General features: G+C 39.1%; 1 protein-coding gene across 11 annotated transcripts in view; it reads right to left on the bottom strand.

Moving 5' to 3' along the window:
• ACACA (acetyl-CoA carboxylase alpha) overlaps positions 1 to 24,049 on the bottom strand; it is a 294,702-nt gene that overhangs the window by 181,926 nt on the left and 88,727 nt on the right. For all 11 annotated transcript variants that reach the window (XM_073879472.1, XM_073879476.1, XM_073879473.1 and 8 more), the window contains 8 exons: positions 18,610 to 18,719; positions 17,714 to 17,795; positions 16,662 to 16,760; positions 15,057 to 15,163; positions 11,304 to 11,414; positions 5,551 to 5,760; positions 1,809 to 1,979; positions 323 to 484 (listed from right to left, as the gene is read on the bottom strand). In XM_073879472.1, the coding sequence (XP_073735573.1) occupies positions 323 to 484; positions 1,809 to 1,979; positions 5,551 to 5,760; positions 11,304 to 11,414; positions 15,057 to 15,163; positions 16,662 to 16,760; positions 17,714 to 17,795; positions 18,610 to 18,719 (1,052 nt within the window). The remainder of the gene's footprint in view (positions 1 to 322; positions 485 to 1,808; positions 1,980 to 5,550; positions 5,761 to 11,303; positions 11,415 to 15,056; positions 15,164 to 16,661; positions 16,761 to 17,713; positions 17,796 to 18,609; positions 18,720 to 24,049) is intronic.

Here is a 24,049-nt window from a genome sequence, read left to right as displayed (position 1 = left end):
AAGGAAGAGAACATTTATATGTTCATTGTTTCGGCTCTGTGTTAAATCACATAGGGAAGCAGAAATGATGCACAAAAATCAGAAAGGCTTAAGGGCCAACATTCAATGCTACAGACCCAATGAGGACTCTATAATGACTAAAGTTGGATTAAATGGTCAACGGAGCAGTGATCATCTATTTGTCTGCTCTGATGAGACTTCTATAAATTTCCCTCTCCAGAGGAAGTCCCAAGATTATTGCAGAAGCAGGCCTCCAGATACCATATTGATATTAAAGTTCACAAGAAAAAAAAAGTATAAATCTTTTAAGTGATGGGTTTACCTCATCTGGATTTTCACTGGTGATCCGAGCAGCAATAACATGGCCCCTTGGACAAGGAACATGAGCAGAATTCTCAAAATCAATGGGAGCATCTCCCCAAGGAGATACCCCATACATCATACGAATATCCTTGATTCTGTATAGAGGGATCCCCATGGCAATCTGAAAGGAAAAACATCACTCATTTTTCATGGGTACTTTCCTTAAAATGTGGAGGCTATCAGATAAAGGTATATAAGATTTTTCATTTTAGTAAGCCACCACCTAAAATGTTCTATTGTAGCCTGTATTCTATAACAATCAAATAAGTAACCCTAGTTGTGTGTGTGTCTACTGACATTTCTCCATTAAGGGAGCAGGATTAAAATACAGAAGGGAAGACTCAGTGTAAGTGACTATCCAAGAAGTTCAGACAGCTAAAAAGTCCTAACCGTGTCATAATTATTCCCACAAACCACTTAGAAAGTAAATAAATCTTTGGTACTTCATGGGAATACAGAAGGACCTCCCATTGTGGGTAAAGACATGTTAAATACAAATAATATCAAACCTCACCATTAGCCATTACTGTTTCCCAAAACATTTGTTTCCTGGGCCAAATGGAGAAAACAAGATTGACAACTAGCACTTTAAACATTACAAAAATAAACAAGTGCTACCAGTGTCTTGCCAGGAAAAACTTCCACCACCACCCTGATGTGGAATTGCTTCATTACAGAACACGAGTAAAAAAAGGAGTGGAGGACAAAGTTGTAAAGTTTTTTACAATTAAATTAATTGAATAAAGCATATGATTTTAGAGGCGCCTGGGTGGCTCAGTCAGTCATTAAGCGTCTGCCTTCGGCTCAGGTCATGATACTAGGATCCTGGGATTGAGTCCCACATCAGGCTCTCTGCTCAGCGGGAAGCCTGCTTCTTCCTCCCTCACTCCCCCTGCTTATGTTCCCTCTCTCGCTGTCTCTCTCTATCAAATAAGTAAATGAAATCTTAAAAAAATTTAAAAAGCATATTATTTTAAAAATTTCTTTCTAAAATGTAACAGTTTCTATCAGACGTGTCTGGCTTAAAAAACATGATAGTATTACTAGATTTGTACCACATCAGTAAAACCAACCCACAGGGCCACCTGGGTGGCTCAGTTGGTTAAGCGACTGCCTTTGGCTCAGGTCATGATCCTGGACTCCCGGGATCGAGTCCCGCATCGGGCTCCCTGCTCAGCAGGGAGTCTGCTTCCCCCTCTGATCCTCCTCCCTCTCATGCTCTCTGTCTCTCATTCTCTCTCTCACAAATAAATAAAATCTTAAAAAAAAAAAAATCTAAAACCAACCCACACATCACAACCCATACAGCACGAGATGAACATGAGATGAGACTCAGATAGGAGGTGCTTCTCTCTTATCAGACACTGGTTAAACCCGTTCCTCAGGCATCTCGGACTTTCAAACTCCTGCAGGCAACTCGCTCAGCTAAGATCAAGGTGATTCACCTGGAGTTGTGCTGCAGGGAGGTTGACATCAGCCACCATCTCTGTACAAGGGTGTTCCACCTGCAGCCGAGGATTCAGTTCCAGAAAGTAGAAGCTTCCATCCTGGCTGTAGAGGTATTCCACAGTCCCAGCACTCACGTAACCAACCATTTTGGCAAGTTTCACCGCACACTAAAAGAAACATAAGTCAACGTAAGTATCTCAACCTTGACGAGCTGGTGGACCACTGTAGCCCCTCCCTCTCTTCCTGATTCAAATATCCACCATTTTTAAGAGCCACCAAAGGCTTTCAGCCACATAAGAGTAAATTTCACCCTCCCTGATTATTATACAAGGCCTCTAAGACATGGATGGCAAACTCAATCCAGAGCTGGGGGAAAACTGTTTCTCACTTGGGATCACAGACAACTTAACCCTCTCAAGTACAAGTGTATGCAGGCAAAAAAAAAAAAAAAAAAAAAAGCCACCATGGCAGACTATTTAGTGTGCCCTGGTTTTTAGTATTCCTACTAATCTTCCTAGAAACACGGCTAGAGACTAGATTTTCTAACCTCTCTTGCAGCTAGTGACTAAGTTTTGACACAGTAATATCAGCATTAGTGAGTAATATGCATAAGGTCTGAATCAGGTTTTGGAAAGGAAATTACTTATCCTCTATTCCCGGCTTTTCTCCTTCTGTGCACTGGAACACAGTCATAGTAGTTCAAGCCAGTTTCTGCCATGCAGATGAGAACATACTAAGAATGGCAGAACAAAACAGAAAGAACCTGAATTGCAAGATGGCCTCAGGAAGCAGAACTGTCCTACAACCCTGGAGAGCTCACCTCAGATTTTGATGGGAAGGAAAGAAACTACTACCTCAACTAAGTCATTTTATTTTTTGGATCTCTTTATTAAACTGCTTAACCTGTACACTAATCAATACAGAAATTATAAAATTCAGGGGTGCCTGGGTGGCTCAGTCGTGAAGCATCTGCCTTCGGCTCAGGTCATGATCCCAGGGTCCTGGGATCGAGCCCCACACTGGGCTCCCTGCTCTGCGGGAAGCCTGCTTCTCCCTCTCCCACTCCCTCTGCTTGTGTTCCCTCTCTCGTTGTATCTCTCTCTGTCAAATAAATAAATAAAATCTTAAGAAAAAAAAGAAATTATAAAATGCAGGTAGGATGCTACTATTTAAAAAAATTAAAATATGGGATGCTAGCTTAGCAACAGAGTAGTGGGTAGCAAGGAATCAAATACTGCAGATGGAAAGAAAAGGTTGTGGCCTCATTGTTAGGCATAACAAAACATTCAGTAAACTGTCTTCCACAATAACTTGAATGGCAGACAACACACTAAAAAAGCCCTAAGAAAAAGATAAAGTCAGAATGTGAAAAAACTAACTGCTTTTGTACCTCAAAACCAGGTTAGATTCTCACCCCGAAGCAACCCAGTATCAAAGATCCACTAATAGAGGAAAATTTAATGTATCTAGAAATTTTGGGATGTGGTAACTCCTACCTGAAGCTGGGTGTAAGCAAATAATCCAGAAACTTAACTAAGTTTTGAAGGAATTGTATTTCTAAACATACCATAAACCTGGCCTTGAAAAGCCTGTGATTGATAACTAGAGTAATATTTGTGGCCCCACTCTTGCACCAGCTCTGTCAAAGAAGGCATAGTCTCTAAAGCCCAATCACAGAGAAAACTCAATGAGGAAGAACTTCGCAGGGAACCTTCAGGGACGATGGGCAAGGGATTTACTACCAGAGAGCAGAACCAGAGGCAGCGAGAGGGCTAAATGAAATCATCACAATTACTGCCTGGAAGGATCTGCTAACTGCTATGGACCAAGGATTATTATATATTTTTCATTCTTCTTTTTTCCAAATGGGAGTTATCCTGTTCATATTCCATTGCTGTTTGGGTAGATGCTGGAGGGAGGAATGACCAGGGGTTGATAACTTGTATTTTAGGCCACTGGCCTGTGAAAAGCCACATGAACATTTAATGCAGAGAAATGTACATGACCTAGAGATCCTGGACTCTGAGCTGACTGTAGTAACTGGTTGGGACTTTAGGCTGTCTTCTTTGGGGAAAGACTAAGTATGTTAGTAAGAAAGTGAGAAAAGGGGTGTGAAAAGATAATGGGTAGCCAGAGGAGCAGACTGAGGCAGACTATTAAACTATTAAATGCCCTCCAGTGATTTTTCTGTGTGTCATTCATCTAGTAATTGCATCTCCTGAATTTCAGCTGAGTATATGGCCACTCAGTTAGTGACTACAATTCCCAACATCCCTTATAGCTAGGTGTGATTGTGTAACTGAATTTTGCCCAATGGGATATGAACAGAAGTAATATGGGTTACTTCTGGATCACATTTTTATATGCTTGCCCTCCTAGTCCTTTCTCACCTCCTCCCACAAGCTACAACACGAACCTCATCTTGTGAGGAACCTTTAATCATGAAGATAGTAACACCTTAGGGCAAGGGTTGGCAAACACTTTCATTAAAGAACCAGATAGTAATTATTTTCAGCTTTGTGGCCTATATAGTTTCTGCCACAACCACACAACTCCGGCATTGCAGTGATAAAGCAGCCAGATCAGACATAAATAAATTAGCATAGCTGTGATGCAATAACTTTTTATTTACAAAGTTGGCAGATTGGATTTGGCTAACAAGGTGTAGTTTGCTGACCCCATTCCTAGTGAATGGCACAGCAATAAACCTGGGTCCCTGGTACCAACTCATCTTGCAATAGTGGTGAGAATGAGAAAGAGAATTTATACCTTGTTAAAGCCACTGAATTTTGGAGGTCTCTTTTTTATGGCAGGTAAAGAAATGATTCTTGATAAATTCACACAATGTATAAATTAACGTTCCAACACAGATGACCATATATTTAGCTTATTTGAAATTCAGGAGAAAAGAGAAGGAAAACATATTTCCGATTAAGATGACTCAGTCACTATTCCAGAAAAGACCATGTTCAGACCCTTAAACTACAAGTGCAAGACTGCTGAGAGATTCTTTTCTACACAAAAATACAGAATATATAAACTTTAGAGATGCGTAGAGGACCTTTTAAGAGATAATGGATTTCAATAAATATATCTGAAGATTCAAAAAAATGGAACTACCTGATTATCATCAGCTTATTAAAAAAAAAAAAAATCAGGGGCACCAGGGTGGCTCAGTCAGTTAAGCATCCGCTCTTGGTTTCAGTTCAGGTCATGATCTCAGGGTCCTGAGATAGAGCCCTAGGTCGGGTTCTGTGCTCCGTGCTGAGTCTGCTTAAGATTCTCTCCCTCTAGGGGCACCTGGGTGGCTCATTCCATTGAGTGTCTGCCTTTGGCTCGGGTCATGATCCCAGAATCCTGCTCAGTGGGGAGGCTGTTTCTCCCTCTGTCCCTCTCTCTACCCCTTCCCCTACTCAAACCTTCTCTCTCTCAAATAAATAAATAAAATCTGAAAAAAAATATTAAACAGTAAGATTAAAAATCCCCAAACATTTCTTTTCTTTATCCCTACTCAAAATAGTATACTAAATAATTTTTTTCAAAAGCGTTAACTAATTGAGAGCCCAAAATATTTAGAGGGAGAACGGTAGAATCATTTTTCCTTTAGGAAAAGGATATAATCTTATAAATTATCTAGAACCACTGTTTGAAATTCCAGTATTCTCAGACTGGTATATGAATTGAATGAGTAGTAATCCTGTGTAAGAAAACAAAACTTACAGCTTTTCATATACACACCTGTTCCATATGTTCAAATACTGCTGGAGTAGCGATGGCAGCAGGTGCTTCCTCAATAATCTTCTGATGCCTGCGCTGTACAGAGCAGTCACGGCCAAAGAGAGAGATAGCATTGCCATACTGATCTGCTAAGATCTGTACCTCTAGATGACGAGATTGTTTGGCTAGTCTCATGACAAATATAGGAGATCCAGGGACTTCAGCTTGAACCTATATTAGAAAAGGAAATAAAACAAATTCTTAAGTAGTAAGCATTTTTTCTATCCTGATAAGCTGCTTCAATTTCAACAGGCAGATGCCTAGAAGTGTCAGGGACCACGTGAATTAGTAGGAATACAGAAATAAATAAAACATAGCTCATGCCCTCATCTATTTTTAAGATCCTGCATTCTTAGTTATATAACCGATATTACTTGGTGGCTGTGAAACACAGGAACATCCAGTGTGTTACAAAAGTGAAAAACAAAATAGTTTGAAAAGACACACACACAAATCCCACAAAAGGGTGAAATACGGCCATCAACGGCAGACAGCCAAAAGTACACCCTGCTCCAGACGAGGTGCCTTCCTGGTTCGCATTCTGTCACAGACAGTGTGTTGTAGTCAAAGCACTTGGATCTTCAGTGTGGAGGCACACTGCCCCTGGAGATAGAGTTCTACACTGGCAGTGGTTTTCTTGTAGCTCTTATAAAGATGATGCAACGTTTTCTGGCTTCCACTGCTTTTATTGAGATGTCAGCTATCAACATATTGTTACTCCTCTGGAAGTAACCTTTTACAGCTGCTTTAAGATTTTCTCTTTCTCTCTTTTTTTAGGGGGAGCGAGGTGGCAGAGTTACTCTGGTAATCTTAGATGTGGTTTTCTCTGTGTTTGTCCTGTGGGGCTCATAGTTTTTTATTTTTTAAAATCTGTGCTTGGTATCTTTTATAAGTTCAGGATAATTCTTAGCTGTTATCTCTTCAAATACTGTTTCTGCTCCATGATGTCATCAAATATTGCTTTTGTTCCATTCTCTCTCTCCTCTGAGATTCAAAGCTTAAGATGTTAGATCATTTCACTATATCCCATATGTCTTTTATGCTGTTTTGCTATGTAGCAAGTCTCCCCAAGACTCAGTGGGTTGCTTAGGACATCAATCATTTTATTTGCTCATGATACTGTCCTCATCTGGGCAGTTCTTCTGGTCTTGCCTGGGGTCACTCGTGTGTATATCATCATCTGGTAGTTCAAGTGGGGCTGAATGGTCTCACTCAAATGTCTGGTGACTTGTGCTGACTGTCGACTGGTAGGTCCAGGGAGCCTTGACTGGAACAGCTCATCTCTATAGCATGTGGACTCTCATCCTCCAATAGGGTTAGCTCAGGCTTCTTCAATGCAGTGTTCCAAGAAGGTGAGGGCAGAAGCTGCAAGACTTCACAAGCTCTAGGCTCTAGAATTTACACGACACCACTTTTGCCACATTCTAATGATTTAAGCAAGCCACAAGGCCAGCTAAGACTCAAGGGGTGGGAAAAGAGATGCCACCTCTTGATGAGAGGAAAGGCAATCACATTGCAAAAGGATATACATACAAGGATGGGAGGAGTTATTGCGGCCATCTCTGCAAACAATCTACTATGGTCCGCCCTCTGGCCACAATAATTCACATACCTCCCACATGCAAAATAGACTCACCCCCTCCCAAGACCCCCAAAGTCATCCAATCATGGCATCAGGCTTGACGTCCATTTTCTCATGAATCATGTCCAGATGCGAATGAGACTCCTTGGGTGCAGGTCCTCAGGTACAGTTTCTCTTGATCCAACGATCTGGGAACTAAAAAGACAAGTTATCTGCCCCAACACCCCCAACATTTAATGATGAGATGGGGAAAGGATAACTGTAAAAGATATTCCTGTTCAAAGAAGAGAGGATGGGAAGTACACAGCAGTCACTGTTCCATAGCAACTCTGCATCTCAGGTTTCCTGACTCTAGGGACAGTGAAATTTTGTTAGGGTCCTTGTTCTGTTCCCTGGGAGTGATTTTCCTAATCCATGGCTGTCCTCTGCTCTTAGCTCTGCCCTCTGGGTTCCCAGCTCTGTTCTCTGACAAATCTTTTTTTATTGGAAATAACTGATATTTACAGCTGAATAGCTTTCTCAGTCTGCTTCCTGTTTATACAAAGTTGAAGAGACACAGAAGCCTCTTCGAAGTCTGAACTACCTCTGTCCCTTTTGGATCCTTTGGTGTAATCGTAAGTACAACTTCTTGAAAATGTTGTGGGTTTCCTATGAATCACATTGGGAGATTTACTCCCTGCCCCAAAAGATCTGTAATTTTTTTGCACAGATGGCTCTATACTTTGGGCATATCAGGCTGCAGTGGGATAACACCTTTAAGATTCTTTGAAGCTCTTTCCTGTTAACTGAGAGGGTAATCTACCCAGTGGTGTCTTAAATAATTCTGAGGCCTTAAATGATCTCACAGGTACTCTTGACTTGGCCTTTACTCTAAGGTCACTTTTTATTTTGAAGATCTTTCACCAGGTGGAGAGACTGGGAATGAGAAACTATTTTCAAACTCAATAAACTTGAAACACCTTCATTAGCTCATCTCTCTAATTCCTTAGCATCAAGTAACCAGAAGGATTTAACAGATGCTTTCAACACTTTGCCTAGAGATTTCCTTAATTCTCCTTAAAATTCCTAAATTTCCTTAACTAGGTCCATGAGTTTATTAAATACATTCTCTGTCTTCCAAGTTACCTCAGACAATTGTTCCGTCATTATAGAACATGTGTTAACCTTTTTTTATCAGACTCTACTAATTCCCTCACAGCCTATCCAGCCTCCACTAACAGTCTGTTCATCATCCCTCCAGCCTTCATGAACAATCTCATCATTTTTTCAGTCTCCACCTATGAGCCAGTCTTAAAGCCAATGCACATATTTTACTTTTTTGTTGTGGCAGCATCACACCTTTGGGATATCAATTTCTGTGGCAGTTACCCACTGATGCCTAACAAACCACCAAAAATTTAGTAACTTAGGACACCAACCATTTTATTTTAATTGCTTACAGCAATTTGAGTGGGGCACAGTTGGGTAGTTCTGCTGATCTTGGCAGGAGCTACTCATGCAGCTGTAGTCATCTGGCAACTTGACTGGGGTTGGGTGGTCTAATAGGGTCTCACTTGCACGTCTCAAATGTGATGCTGTCAGCATGTAGGTCTAGGAAGTCTCAGCTGGGACAACTCATCTCTATGTCATGCAGCCTCTCTTTCTCCAAAAGGCTAGACTGGTTTCTTCACTTGTCAGTATGAGGTTCAATTCAAGAGGGCAAGGGCAGAAATGAGGTTTAGACTTCAGAACTTATACATTTCTGCTACATTCTCTTGGCTAAAACAAGTCACAGGGTTAGCCAAACTTCAAAGAGTGGGGAAAAAAGACAGTCTTTCTTGATGGGAGGAGAGGCAAAAATCATAGGGGTCTGTATAGAGAGATGGGAGGAGTTATCATGTTCATCTTTGCAAATAATCTCTTACATGCTCTTTTCTGTATTTTTCATCCTTTTGTCTCTTCATGCTTTGGTCTGAATTTTCTTCTGAGCTATCTTCCAGTCACTAATTCTCTCTTCAACTGCATCTAATATGCTATTAAACTCCTCTATTGACTTCTTATTTTTAGTTACTGTATTTTCAGTTCTAGAATTTGTTTCTTCTTTATAGTTTCCAGTTTTCCAGCCAAATTCTTGTCTTTAATTTCCTTGAATACATTAAGTATAGTTACTTTAAAATCCTTGTCTGATAGATCCATTATCTAAATTCTCTGCAGGTCCCTTTAAAACTGACTTTTATTTTTCTTGATTTTCAGTCATGTAATTTGATATGCTTGCTTACTTTGAAATGGTTATTTGATACTTCATTTGAAAAATGAATAGAAATAATTTGAGGTTCTGGATGTTATTATATTTGCTTCTTTCTGGTGGTTAGTGACACTAGCAATCCTAGAACCCCTTGCATGAATCAAAGGTTGAGTATTTTGAAGCTGAGATTTAGTCCCTGTGAAGGTTGGTCTATTTCCAGTTTATTTTTACTCCTAAGGTATAGTCCCTTCAAGATCCCAACCTAAAATGTGCGAGGTTTTCCCAGGGAATCCTCCTTAGCAAACTCTAAAGGCTAAGTTTTGTCCTTTTAGTCTTGTAAGACTGTTGAAAACTCTAATCAGCTTTTTAACTCCTTCTCAAACCAGAAGATATCTCTAGGGAAAAAGTGGCCTCAAATGCCACCTCCTCAGGTTTCCTTCTTCTTTTATACCTTCGCCCCATAACTCTTTATTGTCTTGAAAGGTCTCTAATGCCTTAAAAAAGATTTTTTAAAAAAATTTTGTCCAGCTTTTCTAGTTTGTTCTCAATGGGAGGATTGGTTTGTTATTTAGTTAATCATTATTGGAACTTGAGGATTTTCATGTAAAACTTCCTAGTGTTCTAGAATCTTCAACTATTTGATTCCACAGTAATAAGTAGTTTCGAAATACCTAAAGGACTTATATTTTTAAAAAATTAACAGGCTTTTTCTTTTGCTTCTAAGAGCAAGAGACCTTTTCTTTAGACCCCATGAGGCATTGATCTACCTATGAAATTAGGTAAACTACAAAAGGAATATAAAGAAAAAGAAGGGTAATATTTGAATTTTGATATTCAAAATAGGACAGTGCAGCAAAACAACATCTTTATCACCTTTATTAGTTTGCTGTTGAATGGTTTAAAAAAAAAAGAGAGAGCAAATAGAAGGTGGCTAGAGACACTAGTAAAAGATTGTGCAAAGTAAAAATGCTGGGAAAAATAAAAACAGTGGGAGGCTAGGAGAATGAAAGGCCAGAATGTGTCCCAATTTTCTTTTTTCTGGTAGGAGAAAAAAAGTGTGAGTCAAGTATGTGAGGGTAGCTCCAGGGCAGGAAAGAAGAGACTTTTTCTCCAAATTATCTCTCTAAGATTCTGAAAAGAGATCATTTTTTTGGCCCCCACAACTAACTTGTAGTATGGCCACACGACTCGGCTGCAAATCAGAGGGTTAGACAGACAGAGATTTGAGGTTTAGCTTTCCTAGTCATCCTCAGTTATAGGATGTGGACCTGCCATAGGGTGTCTGTGTGTGGTGGCCATGCAGCACAGACTAGGGTGTAGACTGCAGAGCTGGCGAGGTAGTTGGTCACACAGCAAAAACTCAGGATTCAGCCAATGTGAACTAAAGTAAGATAAAGTCAATCAGAGAGCCTGAGTCTGGCCAAGCCAAGAGCATGCAGAATTAAGAGTTAACCGCATACTTTACAGTGACAGCAGAAGAGGGACACAAAAAGGTAGAAAGGCATTTTCACTCTTCCTTATCCCTATGATGTCCTAGGAACCACATGCACCATATAGGGAAAAGCTATCTGAGAAACTGAGCACTTCTACATAAGAGTGAATAACTATTGTTTGAGTTACCTTAGTGAATAAAACCTTACACTGAACTGGACATTGCTAATAAGCAGGTAAGAGCTAGAGAGAAAGACTAGAGTACTTATAGAAAAATTAAATATTTTCTGGATATCCAAATTATATTATGACTTATTACCTTTTATTTTATTGAGGTATAATTGATGTACAACATTATATTAGTTTTTGGTATACAACATAACAGTTTATATATACAGTGTGAGTTAAATCATGTATCTCTGATATAGCTCTGATATACATGTAAATTCAAACAAACAAAAACAACTTGTATTCTACCTGTCTGAAAAGGTTAGGGAAGTCATCTGCATTGTTGACTTTTCTGATTCCTTTCCCTCCTCCTCCTTCTGAAGCCTTGATCATTACTGGATATCCAACTTCCTCTGCTGCCTTCAAGAAAAAAGAGAAAAATGGAAATAAGAGTAGTATTAACAGGGAAGGAGAAAACTGGCACCTTCTCCCTTTAAGAATGCTGTCATTTGGGGCACCGGGGTGACTGACTCTTGATTTCGGCTCAGGTCATGATCTTGAGCCCCATGTCGGGCATGGAGTCTGCTTGGGATTCTCTCTCTCTCTCTCTTTCCCTCTGCCCCTCCTCCTGCTCGAATTCTCTCTTTTGCTCTCTAAATAAAAATAAATAAAATCTTAAAAAAAAAATGCTGTTGTTGGTAGGTCCAAAAGTAGTAAAATAGAAAGGTCCTGAAGACATAGGTGAAAAACAAAAGTAGTAACATAGGTGAAAAAAAAAGTAGTAACAGTATTTGTAGCATTAGGTTGAACAAAAAGAAAGTGCCCTTTTTTTGTAGGTTAAAAAAAAAATTGTTGAATATGCATTTTCATGTGGTTCAACCTAAGATAATCCTGTATACGCCAAAAACAAAATAAAACTACACGTTTATGGGGCACCTGGGTGGCTCAGTTAGTTAAGCATCCAACTCTTGATTTTGGCTCAGGTCATGATCTCAGGGTCATGGGATCAAGCCCCCATATCAGGCTCCCCGCTGAGCATGGAGTCTGCTTGTTCCTCTCCCTCTGCTCCTCCCCCCATTTGCGTGCTCTCTCTCTCAAATAAATAAATAAAAATTTTTTGAAAACTTATATATTTATATATGATTATGGATGCATTCATACACCCACATATCAGAGTATAAAGAAAAAGTCTAGAATATATATCAGTAGTGATTTCTAAAAGGAAGATGGGTAGATATACTTCCACTTTTTACTATATTTATTTCTCTATTATTGGAATTATAGTATGTAGGTATTCATGTATTACCTCAAATTTTTATTTTTAAAAAAGGTGTAAGTAGTTAACTTAATAAACTGCTGATGGTCCCAGTAGAGCTTCTGACAACATATAAGATTCAACAAATCAGAACTCTCGTGTATCCAGAAATTATTTTCTCAACTTTTCATAAAAGATAAAAATAACAAGACACTAAAATATTAAAAAAAATTAGAACACTAATTTTCAACACATATTCTAAATGCGGTTTTTGCATTTACAGAATTTAATAATGATCACGTAACAATCCTAAAACTTTCTGAAAATTATTATATATCTGTTAAGGAGGGAGCTAGTTAAATCAAGATATGTCCATCTATTAGAATACTGTGCAAGTATTAAAAGGGATGAGGTGACTTTTACATGTAACAATACAGAAAATGTCCAGATTGTATTGTTACAGCAAAAAGTAAAGTGGGGAAAAGTTAACCAAAATTTAGAATAACTAAGTCATTCCTCTGTTAAAACATTCCAGTGATTTACGGTTTCCAATTAACAATATCTAAACATGTACCAAGAGAAAGAAGAGCATTTCAAACGTTGAATTAGTCGATTAAGTACAGTTCCATCTCTTCTAAAATTCTCTTACCTCTGTTCACTTCTATGCTTATAAACAGAGTTAGCCTGATGAAATAATATTATCAAAGAAAGAGTTATCACTGAGTGATAAGTACCAAAGAATCAGCCACAAATGTGAAAAAGACTTAAAAAAATATATGGGGTAGGGGTCCCTGGGTGGTTCAGTCGTTAAGTGTCTGCCTTCAGCTCAGGTCATGATCCCAGGGTCCTGGGATCAAGCCCCGCATCAGGCTCCCTGCTCTGCGGGAAGCCTGCTTCTTCCTCCCCCACTCCTCTTGCTTCTGTTCCCTGTTTTTCTCTGTGTCTCTGTCAAATAAATAAATAAAATCTTTAAAAAAAATAAAAAATAAAAATAGGGTGGTCCACATGATGTAAGAAGGTAGGCCTTGTGTAAAAAGATATGAAGCCTCTAGCCACAGGTCATCCATTTAGAATATTTTTTTTTAAAGATTGTATTTATTTATTTGAGAGAAAGAGTGAGAGAGAGAGAGGGAGAAAGAGCACGAGCAGGGGGAGAGGCAGAGGGAGAGGGAGAAGCAGGCTCTCCACTGAGCAGGGAGCCCAATGCAGGCCTTGATCCCAGGACCCTAGGATCATGACCTGAGCCAAAGGCAGACGCCCAACCAACTGAGCCACCCAGGTGCCCCTTTTTAGAATATTTTAGAATTTTAATGTCATGAGGAAAATGCCTATACATTAATAAAAAATAGGAAAAGAAACTAGGATTAGTAAGTATATATACTAGCAATATATATATACTACTATATATATATATATATACAGTAAGATCCTAATTTTATACTTATAATAATTATAAATATGGGAATCTATTAATAAAGATGATCACTATATGATAATAATATATATTATGAATCAAAAAAGGCTGAAACAAGATGTATGAATGTGTTATGAATATGTATCTATCTCTGGATGGTGGGTTTATGGGTGGTTTTACCATCATCTCTTTTCTGGCCTTCCAAATTTTCTACCAGAAATTTTTATGTTTAAAATTATGACCAGGAAAAAAAAAGGAATTTCAATTGATAAGCAAAATAGCTAGTTCCTTATAAAGGGCTTCTACTCTTTTGCAAGTTACAGCAAATAGAGTATAGCGTTTGCAATTCAATTAGAAATAATTATTCTTATTTGGGAGATTACGAGAGGCTTAACTTGAAATGCAAACAGAAGAGCAAAATTAGTTGAGCTTTCAGCAACCCTCTTGAATTTATAACATACAAAGTCAAACACAAGTAGTGTGTTTTTCTAAAATAGCCTCTTTCATCATCTACTTGGAAGCATAATTGATGCTTACAACTATTTAAAAAGTGAAAGGGGAAAAAAGTGAAAGGGGAACAAAATGGGGAGAACTATGAAAGAAAGAAAAGGCACTGTTGGAGAAAGGATCTCCTTTTGCTTGGGTTCCTGTTTCTACAAGGATGGACAGTAATTAGACACCTTCAGCCTCTCTTGGCTCCCTCCCTTACCCCTCCCCAAGGGAAAAAGAGTGAATGGTGTGATTGGTCAGTTTGGAAGGAGGAACTGAGCATGCAGCGCTTAGCCTCTTCCCCTTTGGGATCAGCCCACTGCACAGAACATATGCTCTTCGTCAGCTCTCAGTGATACAAGAAGCTGAATGGTAAAAAGCTCTGTCTCTGCAGAGGAAAGTCTGTGGTTACTCAGCACTGCAAGTACCCAGTGAGTAAGCATGTTGGACTCGGGCGTTCAGTTTACAAATCTGATTGTTGCTATACACTGAAGCCATTTTCACCAACATCTCCATTCGAAATAAAGCTGACATTTCTCTGTCTGCCTGGCTTCTCCGTTCTGAATTCAAGCAGGGGCAAATGTGTGTTGTTTGTCACTCTGTCCCCTACCCCTGCCACCACATACACCCACTAACAGGTGGTAGAGAGCAGAATAGGTACTCCCTTAAAGCTCTGATTTAGCCACCTAAGAAATGTTCTGTCCAGGTGAGCAGCTTGCTTCAAAACAAATTTAAATTATTTTTGTTAAATCTAGGTCACTTCCTTACTCTATAAACTGTATCTCCGGTTCTTACAATCCCAATGCCATCATGGGTGTTTATCATGAACCAGGCTACAAATTACTTTGTTTGTGACTCTAATTGGTCAGTTGAAAGACATCACTCCCTAGAGTTCATAACCTACCTTCAGCCCATCATCCACATCCTTCACATAACCTTTCTCATATAATTCCTGGGGAACATTTAAGATACGTTTTGAAAAATCATTTTCATGCCAGTCCACACGAAGACCTGTAATAGATAACAGTGACTTAAAAGCTGCTATAAAAGCTTCTGTTCTTGCCAGTTTCCTGCTATTCCTTCTTTAAAACGCTCTCATATTTATCCAAAACTGAGGGTAGATGTGAGAAAGAAGGGTGCCATAAAAGCCTCATCAGTCCTTGGGGTTAACGATATTTAGCTCTAGCAGGACCTGGCAACTTGGGTTCTGACCCTGAAAGAAGCCAGGAGAGCTAATAGGGAGCAAACTTATAAAAATGCAAGGACATACAAGACAAAAAAAAAACAACAACAACAAAAACATGTCAGACTTTTCACAGCAACTCAGCAGGCAAAATACCTTCGATTTGTGTGTTCAGGCCTGCACCAGGGCCAGAGGTCTGGGAAATAATTCAATCTTTATGAGCCCTTAGAAATGGAAATGGCGGTTTTATAGGCCTCAGCAGAGTCATGATTCCATGTTCCCTGAATGTCCCTGTACTCAGCCACAAGGGGAATGCTATAGTCTCTCCATTCAAACAAGAATAAATTCAACCTTTTATTTTAAACTGTTTGACCCAGCAGGTCTGGAGAGGATATTGCAATCCCCCTGGAGAGCCAGAGTTACAAGAGTTCAAATCTGTTCAGCCTCAAGACAATGGTCATTCCCATTTAAAAAGGTTTTAGAGTATGTCTGCTCCCTGTGCTGGAGTACTAAAAACAGCAAGTTCATATTGTTATCAGCTACAATGATTCACACAGCACTCTTTAAGGGATTAATCAAGTATAAATCATTTTAAGAAAAATTGTATTCTTCTGTATGCCTGGAAGAAAGATTGACTATTGCCCTCATTTTCTGCATCAAGGGCAAAGGAGAGGTTGAATGGTATTAAACAGGCAAAGCAAATCATCAATAGATAGTGGGCTGACATTAAGAAAACAATGACAGGCAAATATTTGAATAAGTGGGTTTTTAGGCTTTTCTTAGTGATCCAGGTCACCTGCCAGGCAGGTTCAAAGGCCTAACTCCACCAAAGTCTATCTCTGACAAAGATTCTAGCCCACCCAGAGCAGATCCCAATCTACAGAACCATATGAGTTTTCCTAGAGTTTCTCCAAATTCAAATTAAGTCCCTAGCTCACTTAAATCAGTTTAGCATCTGTGCACCTGGTACAAAATTTATATTCCTAAGACATGATAAAATCACAGGTGTATTAATTAAGCTAGGAAATACAAGATGGCATAAATCAATCTCGATTCCATTTCTTATTACACATCCGAATACATTTTCTTTTTTTCCTTTTTCTAATTTAAATTCAATTAGCCAACATATAGTACATCATTAGTTTCAGATGTAGTGTTCGATAATTTATCAGTTGCATATAACACCCAGTGCTCATCACATCACATGCCCTCCTTAATGCCCATCACGCAATACATTTTAAATAAACTTAACACCTAGGCCACAGTCCCAAATATCCTACTGAGCTTTTCTGCACTTCAAAATATAAACAAGAAATATTTTCTTACCACTGCCACTCCAGGGAAGAGTTGGGATACCTGCAGTTTGAGCCACTATGGAAGATGCAATCTTATCCCCCAGAGCCCACATGGCCTGGCTTGGAGGACCTAAAAACAAGAGAAGAACCCTGACTGTAACATTTTGGCCTCATTTCTGTCACACAGATTTTTGTCTTCTATATAATTATTTTTGTATTTGTCTTGTCTCCCCTACATTACATATCATGGAGATCATGAACTTGATTAGGGGGATTACTATGTTATGACTCAACCAAATGTAGTGAGCTCTTAGCACACAGAGTTCAGTATATATACTGAATTAAATTCCTAACAAATCTAACTGATTTTATCATCATGATCCAACTTGACCAGATTATCGAAGTCTGTCTTTTTCTTTTTAACCAATCCTAAAATAAGGACTAAAAAGTTTGGGGTTCAAGTCTGAAATATGCCCTCCTTGCTCTTAGGGGAATCCAAAAGGAAGATTTATCTTTAATAGGGTTTACAAAACATAATCATCATTGTGGAAGGTCTCTGAGATAGAGACTGAAACACTTGGAGCCATATACTCTTGCTTCCTCTCTCTGCTATAGGAGAGCAGAAAAGTCAGAAGAAACAGTTCTCACTTGCAAGAATGTAACCTATATAGTTAAATGTGAAGGAGCTGATTCATATTTAAGGGCACAGTGCTAGGGTATCCTAATACTCAATTAGTTCTGCTATACAAAAAGAGGTCCTTTCTCCATATATTTTCTTAAAATGAATGGCAAGGTTTTAAAAGGCCAGTGTTTTAGAAATCAGAGCCTTCTCCATAGCTCATGGAAAAGAACCTGGGGACAGAAAAGACAATCAAGATGAAGAAAGATAAGTAGGATGAAAGAAATAAGGAAGAGAAAAAAAAAGAAAAAGAAATGAAGAGGATTACTCTGGGAGTTGCTAATTGATGAAAAATAAGAGCCCAGTGCATGTTAAACAGAAGAAAAGCAGAATATAGATTGGAATACAGGCAAAACTGACAGACAGAACCAGAAAGACAGGAAGAGTATGTCAGAAAGGCTTACCCATGAAGGCGATGCCATTTTTCAAAAGAAGTTCTGGGAGTTTGGGATTCTCAGAAGCATGACCCCAGCCAGCCCACACTGCCTATAAAGGAAGATAATATGATTTGTTCTTAAAATTCACACTAAAAAAATACATGATAAACTGTATTACTCTCTATCAAGACTGACCCTACTCCATGAGGTACAATAGCTCCACAAGAGCCTAACGCTTAATTCAGCTTCTGTGCTTGATCCTTGGCAAACTTTTTACAGGACAAGAATAAGCAGTCCATTGCGGTAAAACCTCTGAAGAGGTCAAAACCAAGTTGAAGTTGATATTAAGATCCAGCTAGTCTTGCTGCTCTTTAGGAAACTCAATTCATAGCCTTTCCACTAGACTCTATAGAGCCCTTTCTAGAAATATTGGTTTTCTTTCACAGATTTCATTACTTTGGCCACCCAACTCCACATTTATATCTAGTGGTTATACTGCCACATAAATCTCTAGTTTTTTTTTCTCTCTGGGCTTAAGGACATTTACCTTAAATTTCCTAACACAGTATAATAGGGAAGAAATAATCTGCTTCTACACCACCATATTCTGAGCTAAGAATATTTCATTGGAATCAGGAGCTTTTACTTACTTGAGATAGTTTGAAGGTAAAATGGATAACATAAATAATCTCTGAAAGACCCTTACAAACCTTCTGTTTGTATTATGTTTACTTTATTTTTGACTCATTCATTTTTTTCCATCTTTCTCTTCCCGATCTGTTACATCCCGCATAAAAAAGCTTTTATCAAACTTTCAACAAAGATGATTTACATAAAATTTAAAGTTCTTCTCTGGATAGTCCCTTGCATCTAACAGTCAAATGGCTCAATCGGGTTTGAAAGGACACACTGGCATCTCTTACTTGTACTGGAATCCTTTTTGCAATATCAAGAATTAATTCCACGTTTGCATAGTTGTTGTTGTTTGGTCCTCCTGGCACTGGCACATAGTGATCTGCCATCTTAATGTATTCTGAAAATGCAAGCAAATTAATACAGAACACATGCTTTATTTTCAGAAATAAAACAGCAGAGCAAAACTCTGTAAAGGACAGATACCATCACAGGTAACGACAGCACAAACTGCGTTAACGGGGTAAGTCCCAGGACCATTTAGTTAGAGGCTCTGACTTTATGAAGTCACGGGCACGAACATGTGCTAATCTCATATTTAGGAAGCTCTTATACTAAAACAACAGTTCTCAAACATTTCATTATGCAACCTTTTACAAGGGTCTTTAAGATTTCTATACCGAGGGGCGCCTGGGTGGCTCAGTAGTTAAGCGTCTGCCTTCAGCTCAGGTCATGATCCCAGGGTCCTGGGATCGAGCCCCGCATCGGGCTCCCCGCTCAGCGGGAGGCCTGCTTCTTCCTCTCCCACTCCCCCTGCTTGTGTTCCCTCTCTCACTGTCTCTCTTTGTTAAATAAATAAAAATCTTTAAAAAAAAAAGATTTCTATATCGAGGATGGCACTTAAGAAATTGTGCCCCTGTACAATTATTCTAGTCTGATAAAAAGTTTTAGTCCTGACACTCTTTATTGTCAACTTGCACTGTACTCCAAGAAAGTCCTTTTGCTGGTGTAGAGCTGGGACAAACTGGGAAGGGAGGGGAGATCCTGAAGGGCTTGCAGACTGGCTGAACAGGAAAGGTTAGTTACAGGCATCTACCAAGTGCCTGAAGAGAGTTTATCTGGAATGTTGGAGATACTGTGTATTTGAAAGACACTTTTAAAAGATACCTTCTTTTGCTCCCTACATTTTTTTTGCCCAGTGTTCCCTGATGTCTCTCTCTTCCTATTCTGGCAGCAACTGTAGTAAAGCAGCTAAGGGCACAGTGACTGTACTAAGCAGTTTACATATATTATGTAATACTCAAAATTCCTACAAGTGATAGGTATTATTGGCACCTAGTTTACAGGAAGTTGGCTTGGAGCAGTCAAGTAACTTGCTCAAGGTCCATCGCTACCATATTTATTAATGTTTCTTCTATCTTGTTCTCAATGTAAAGGTTTCATGTATACAAAGGCCTAAAGCTTGTTCAAAAGAAAGACAGGTTTATTGTTCTCTTTGACATTAAAAGGGAGAACATGTTAATTATAAAAAAAAATAGGTAATATATCAGGATGTAATAATACTATTTTTTAATAGCTGAAATCACTCATTGTCCCACCACTCAAAGATAATCAGTTCATGCTTTGTTGTACTAGAAACCAAAAACTGTTAACCAATCTAACAATATATTGTGGGTAGCTTCCCATACATGACAAAAAGGTATACTTGATAATATATATATTTAACATTTTAGATGTATTTAATATATACTTGATATTTCGATGGATGTCTACTATTCCATAATGTCACAATAGTCCATAATTCATTTAACCACTAACTTATTGTTGGACAGATGGATCATTAATAATTTGGAAAATATTAAAATAATGCAATGATGAATATCCTTGTACTACTGTCCAATTATGCCCACAGGATACATTCCTAGAATTACAAGTACTAGGTCAAAAGGTTTCCACAGGGGGCACCTGGGTGGCTCAGTTGTTAAGCGTCTGCCTTTGGATGCTTAACGACTGAGCCACCCAGGCGCCCCCTATCACTCTTTTAAATTTTACCAGTCTTATAAACTAAAAAAATCCCAATCGACTATTGTTTTGCCTTGCATTTCTTTGATTACCATTAGTATCAAATTTCTTCTCATATGTTTATTGTTCCTTTTTCATTCTTTTATTAACTACCTAGTTCATATTCTTGGTTCGTTTTCTACTGAAGGGTGTCATTTTCTCTATTATAGGTAGACACTCTTTGCTGCAAAATGTTTTTCCAGATTACTATTTGTCTTTAACTTTTCTTTTTTTTTTATTTGCTAAATAAAAATTTTTATGTAGTCAAATCCATCTAACTTTTCTACTGTGGTTTATTCTTTTCTGAAGTTCTGCATCCCTGGGTACAGAAAAAAAAGTTATATTAATTGCTGACCTACACCACACATGCGCACACACACACACACACGCACACACACGCAGTCTACAAAGGTACTGTGGTCACCAACCAACAACGGTTCAGAGTTCTACACCAATCAGTTTTCTATTATCATGATTGCAGACCCTTAAGGGAAGCCCTGGTAAATAGAAGGAAAGCACATCTTTTTCACACAGCCTGGACTTCTTCATCGTCTCCTGGTTCCCACAGTTGCCATAATTACCACCAGATATGCTAGAGAATACTCACAAATGAACAAAACTTCCCTCAAAAGAGAACCCTTGGTTCTTTACTGCAGATTACACTAATCATCCACATCTCCAACTTTCCCAATAATGAGCATAACATAAAAATATGCAACTGGGTTATTACCACCCTCATTTAACCTGTCAAGTATGCCTGCTCCACCGCTCCCCCCAACTCCAGGTCTCAGAGGATCAAGTCCTCTCCTCATGTGAATAACCAACTCTTCCATAAGGCTCCTTCTTCACAATCTTTTAAATTACAAAAGTAATTTGTGTTTTACACTGGATTCCTATGTGACTGTACAGTGGTACAAGTTTACTAAAACTCATAGAACTGTGAACTTTTTATGGCACATAAATTATACTCAGGAAAGGTACTAAAATAATTAACATAATAGAAAAGTTAGAAAAAAGGAAAAATCATCCAAAATACTAATTCCTTAATTCAATACCACTAGTATTATAATACTTTCTAGAGTTCTATTTTTCAAATAACTTTTAAAGAAATCATAAAATTGTAGAAACTCTTTGTAAAAAAGTTTGAAAAAGCAGAAACAGAAATAAAAACACCCCAAAATACCACCCTGAAAGACAACTAGTATTGCTGTTGGTATATGCCATTACACCTTTGTTTTTCTGACTATATGCAATGTATTTATTCCCTATTATTATGTCACCCTATAGCTAACTTTTTTCTTTGCAACAGTGATGGACAGACACATTGTCTGTTCCCATGATCCGTTTCCAGGTCTTCATACCTTAAGGAATCCCCCTCTCCTTGGGTGTGAACAGATCTATGACTTGCTTCTAGCCAAGAGAATATGGCAAGGACAGGGGGCTGTCACTTCTATGATTACATTACATAAGAAAGTAACCGATCTTACTAGAAGACTCTCCCTTGCTGGCTTTGACGTAGCAAGCAGTCATTTTGGGATGGCCCACATGACAAGGAGTCAAGGGTAGTTTTTTGCCAATAACCGGCTAACATTCAGGCCCTCAGTCTGACAGCCCATAGAAAACTGAAAGCTGCCAACAACTACCTGAGGGTTTTTTTTTTAATTTTTTATTATGTTAATCACCATACATTACATCATTAGTTCTTGATGTAGTGTTCCATGATTCATTGTTTGTGCATAACACCCAGTGCTCCACGCAGAACGTGCCCTCCTTAATACCCATCACCAGGCTAACCCATCCCCCCCCCCCCCTCCCCTCTAGAACCCTCAATTTGTTTTTCAGAGTCCGTCTCTCATGGTTACTCTCCCCCTCCGACTTAGTCCCCTTCATTCTTCCCCTCCTGCTATCTTCTTCTTTTTCTTTTTTCTTAACATATCTTGCATTATTTGTTTCAGAAGTACAAATCTGTGATTCAACAGTCTTGCACAATTCACAGCGCTCACCATAGCACATACCCTCCCCAATGTCTATCACCCAGCCACCCCATCCCTCCCAAACCCCACCACTCAGCAACACTGTTTGTTTCCTGAGATTAAGAATTCCTCATATCAGTGAGGTCATATGATACATGTCTTTCTCTGATTGACTTATTTCACTCAGCATAACACCCTCCAGTTCCATCCATGTTGTTGCAAATGGCAAGATCTCATTCCTTTTGATGGCTGCATAATATTCCACTGAACCACCTGAGTTTGAAAGTAGATCCATCCCAAGTCAAGCCTCAGATGAGACTGCAGATCCAGCTGACAAGTGACTGCAGTCTTGTGACACCTGAAGCAGAAGACCCAGCTAAGCCATGTTCTGACCTACAGATACTGTGAACTAATGACTGTTGCTTTAAGCTGCCAAGTTTATGGTAATATTGTTACACAAAAATAGATAAATAATGTAGCAATTTATGAGACTGCATTTTAGACCAACAAATGTTATTCCACAACATATTTTTTAATGTCTGCATGGTACTTAACAGAATTGGTGCACATTTTATTTAACTAATCCACTCAGGTTGGACACTTAAGTTACTCCCAGTTTCTCATTTTTTTTTTTTTTAAAGATTTTATTTATTTGTCAGAGAGAGCATGTACAAGCAGTGGGAGCAGCAGGCAGAGGGAAAAGCAGGCTCCTCGCTAAGCAGGGAGCCTAATGCGGGACTCGATCCCAGGAACCTGGGATCATTATCTGAGCCAAAGGCAGATGCTTAACCGACTGAGTCACCCAGGTATCCCAATTTCTCATTATTTTAAATAACACTACAATGAAAATATATCCTTGTATGAATACATCTGCCCCATTACTGATTTTTTTTTTTAAGATTTTATTTATTTATTTGAGAGAGAGAGACACAGCGAGAGAGGGAACACAAGCAGGGGGAGTGGGAGAGGGAGAAGCAGGCTTCCCGTGGAGCAGGGAGCCTGATGTGGGGCTCGATCCCAGAGCCCTGGGATCACGACCCGAGCCGAAGGTAGCCGAGCCAAAGGCAGCTGCTTAACAACTGAGCCACTCAGGCACCCCCCATCACTGATTTTTTTGTTCCTCAGAATAAATACCAGGGTATATGCTTATTTTTGTCCACTTGTGCTCTACACCACATCCCCTTCTACCTCCTCCAGGTCCCTATGTGGTTCCACTCCTTTCCTTCTTTGGTTCTGTCCTCTTGAACTATAAACATTCCCAAGTTTCTTTCACTCTTAAAAATAAAAATCCTCCCTGACCCCGGATTTCTCCTGAGTTACCACCTTTTCTTCTTCCCTTCTCATTCAAAATTCTTTTAAAAAATTTGTCTGTAGGGGCGTCTGGGTGGCTCAGATGGTTAAGCATCTGCCTTCGGCTCAGGTCATGATCCCAGGGTCCTGGGATTGAGCCCCACATCGGGCTCCTGGCTCAGCGGGGAGCCTGCTTCTCCTTCTTCTGCCTCTCTCCCTGCTCATGCTCTCTCTCTCTCTCTGTATCTCTGTGTCTCAAATGAATAAATAAAATCTTAAAAAAAAAATTTGTATTGGCTATCTCCATGTCACTTCCCATTCATTCCTTAACGTCCTCTATTAGTCTGCACACTCACTGTTCCACTGAAACTGTTCTTGCAAACGCTACTATGATTTCCTAATTACT

The sequence above is a fragment of the Callorhinus ursinus genome, unplaced genomic scaffold (genome assembly GCF_003265705.2).
Source record: "Callorhinus ursinus isolate GAN/ISIS: 27379988/994484 unplaced genomic scaffold, GSC_fseal_2.0 scaffold34, whole genome shotgun sequence".
Classification (NCBI taxonomy): domain Eukaryota; kingdom Metazoa; phylum Chordata; class Mammalia; order Carnivora; family Otariidae; genus Callorhinus; species Callorhinus ursinus.
The sequence above is the reverse complement of the archived record's forward strand: the minus strand, read 5'-3'. Positions and strand labels throughout refer to the sequence as shown.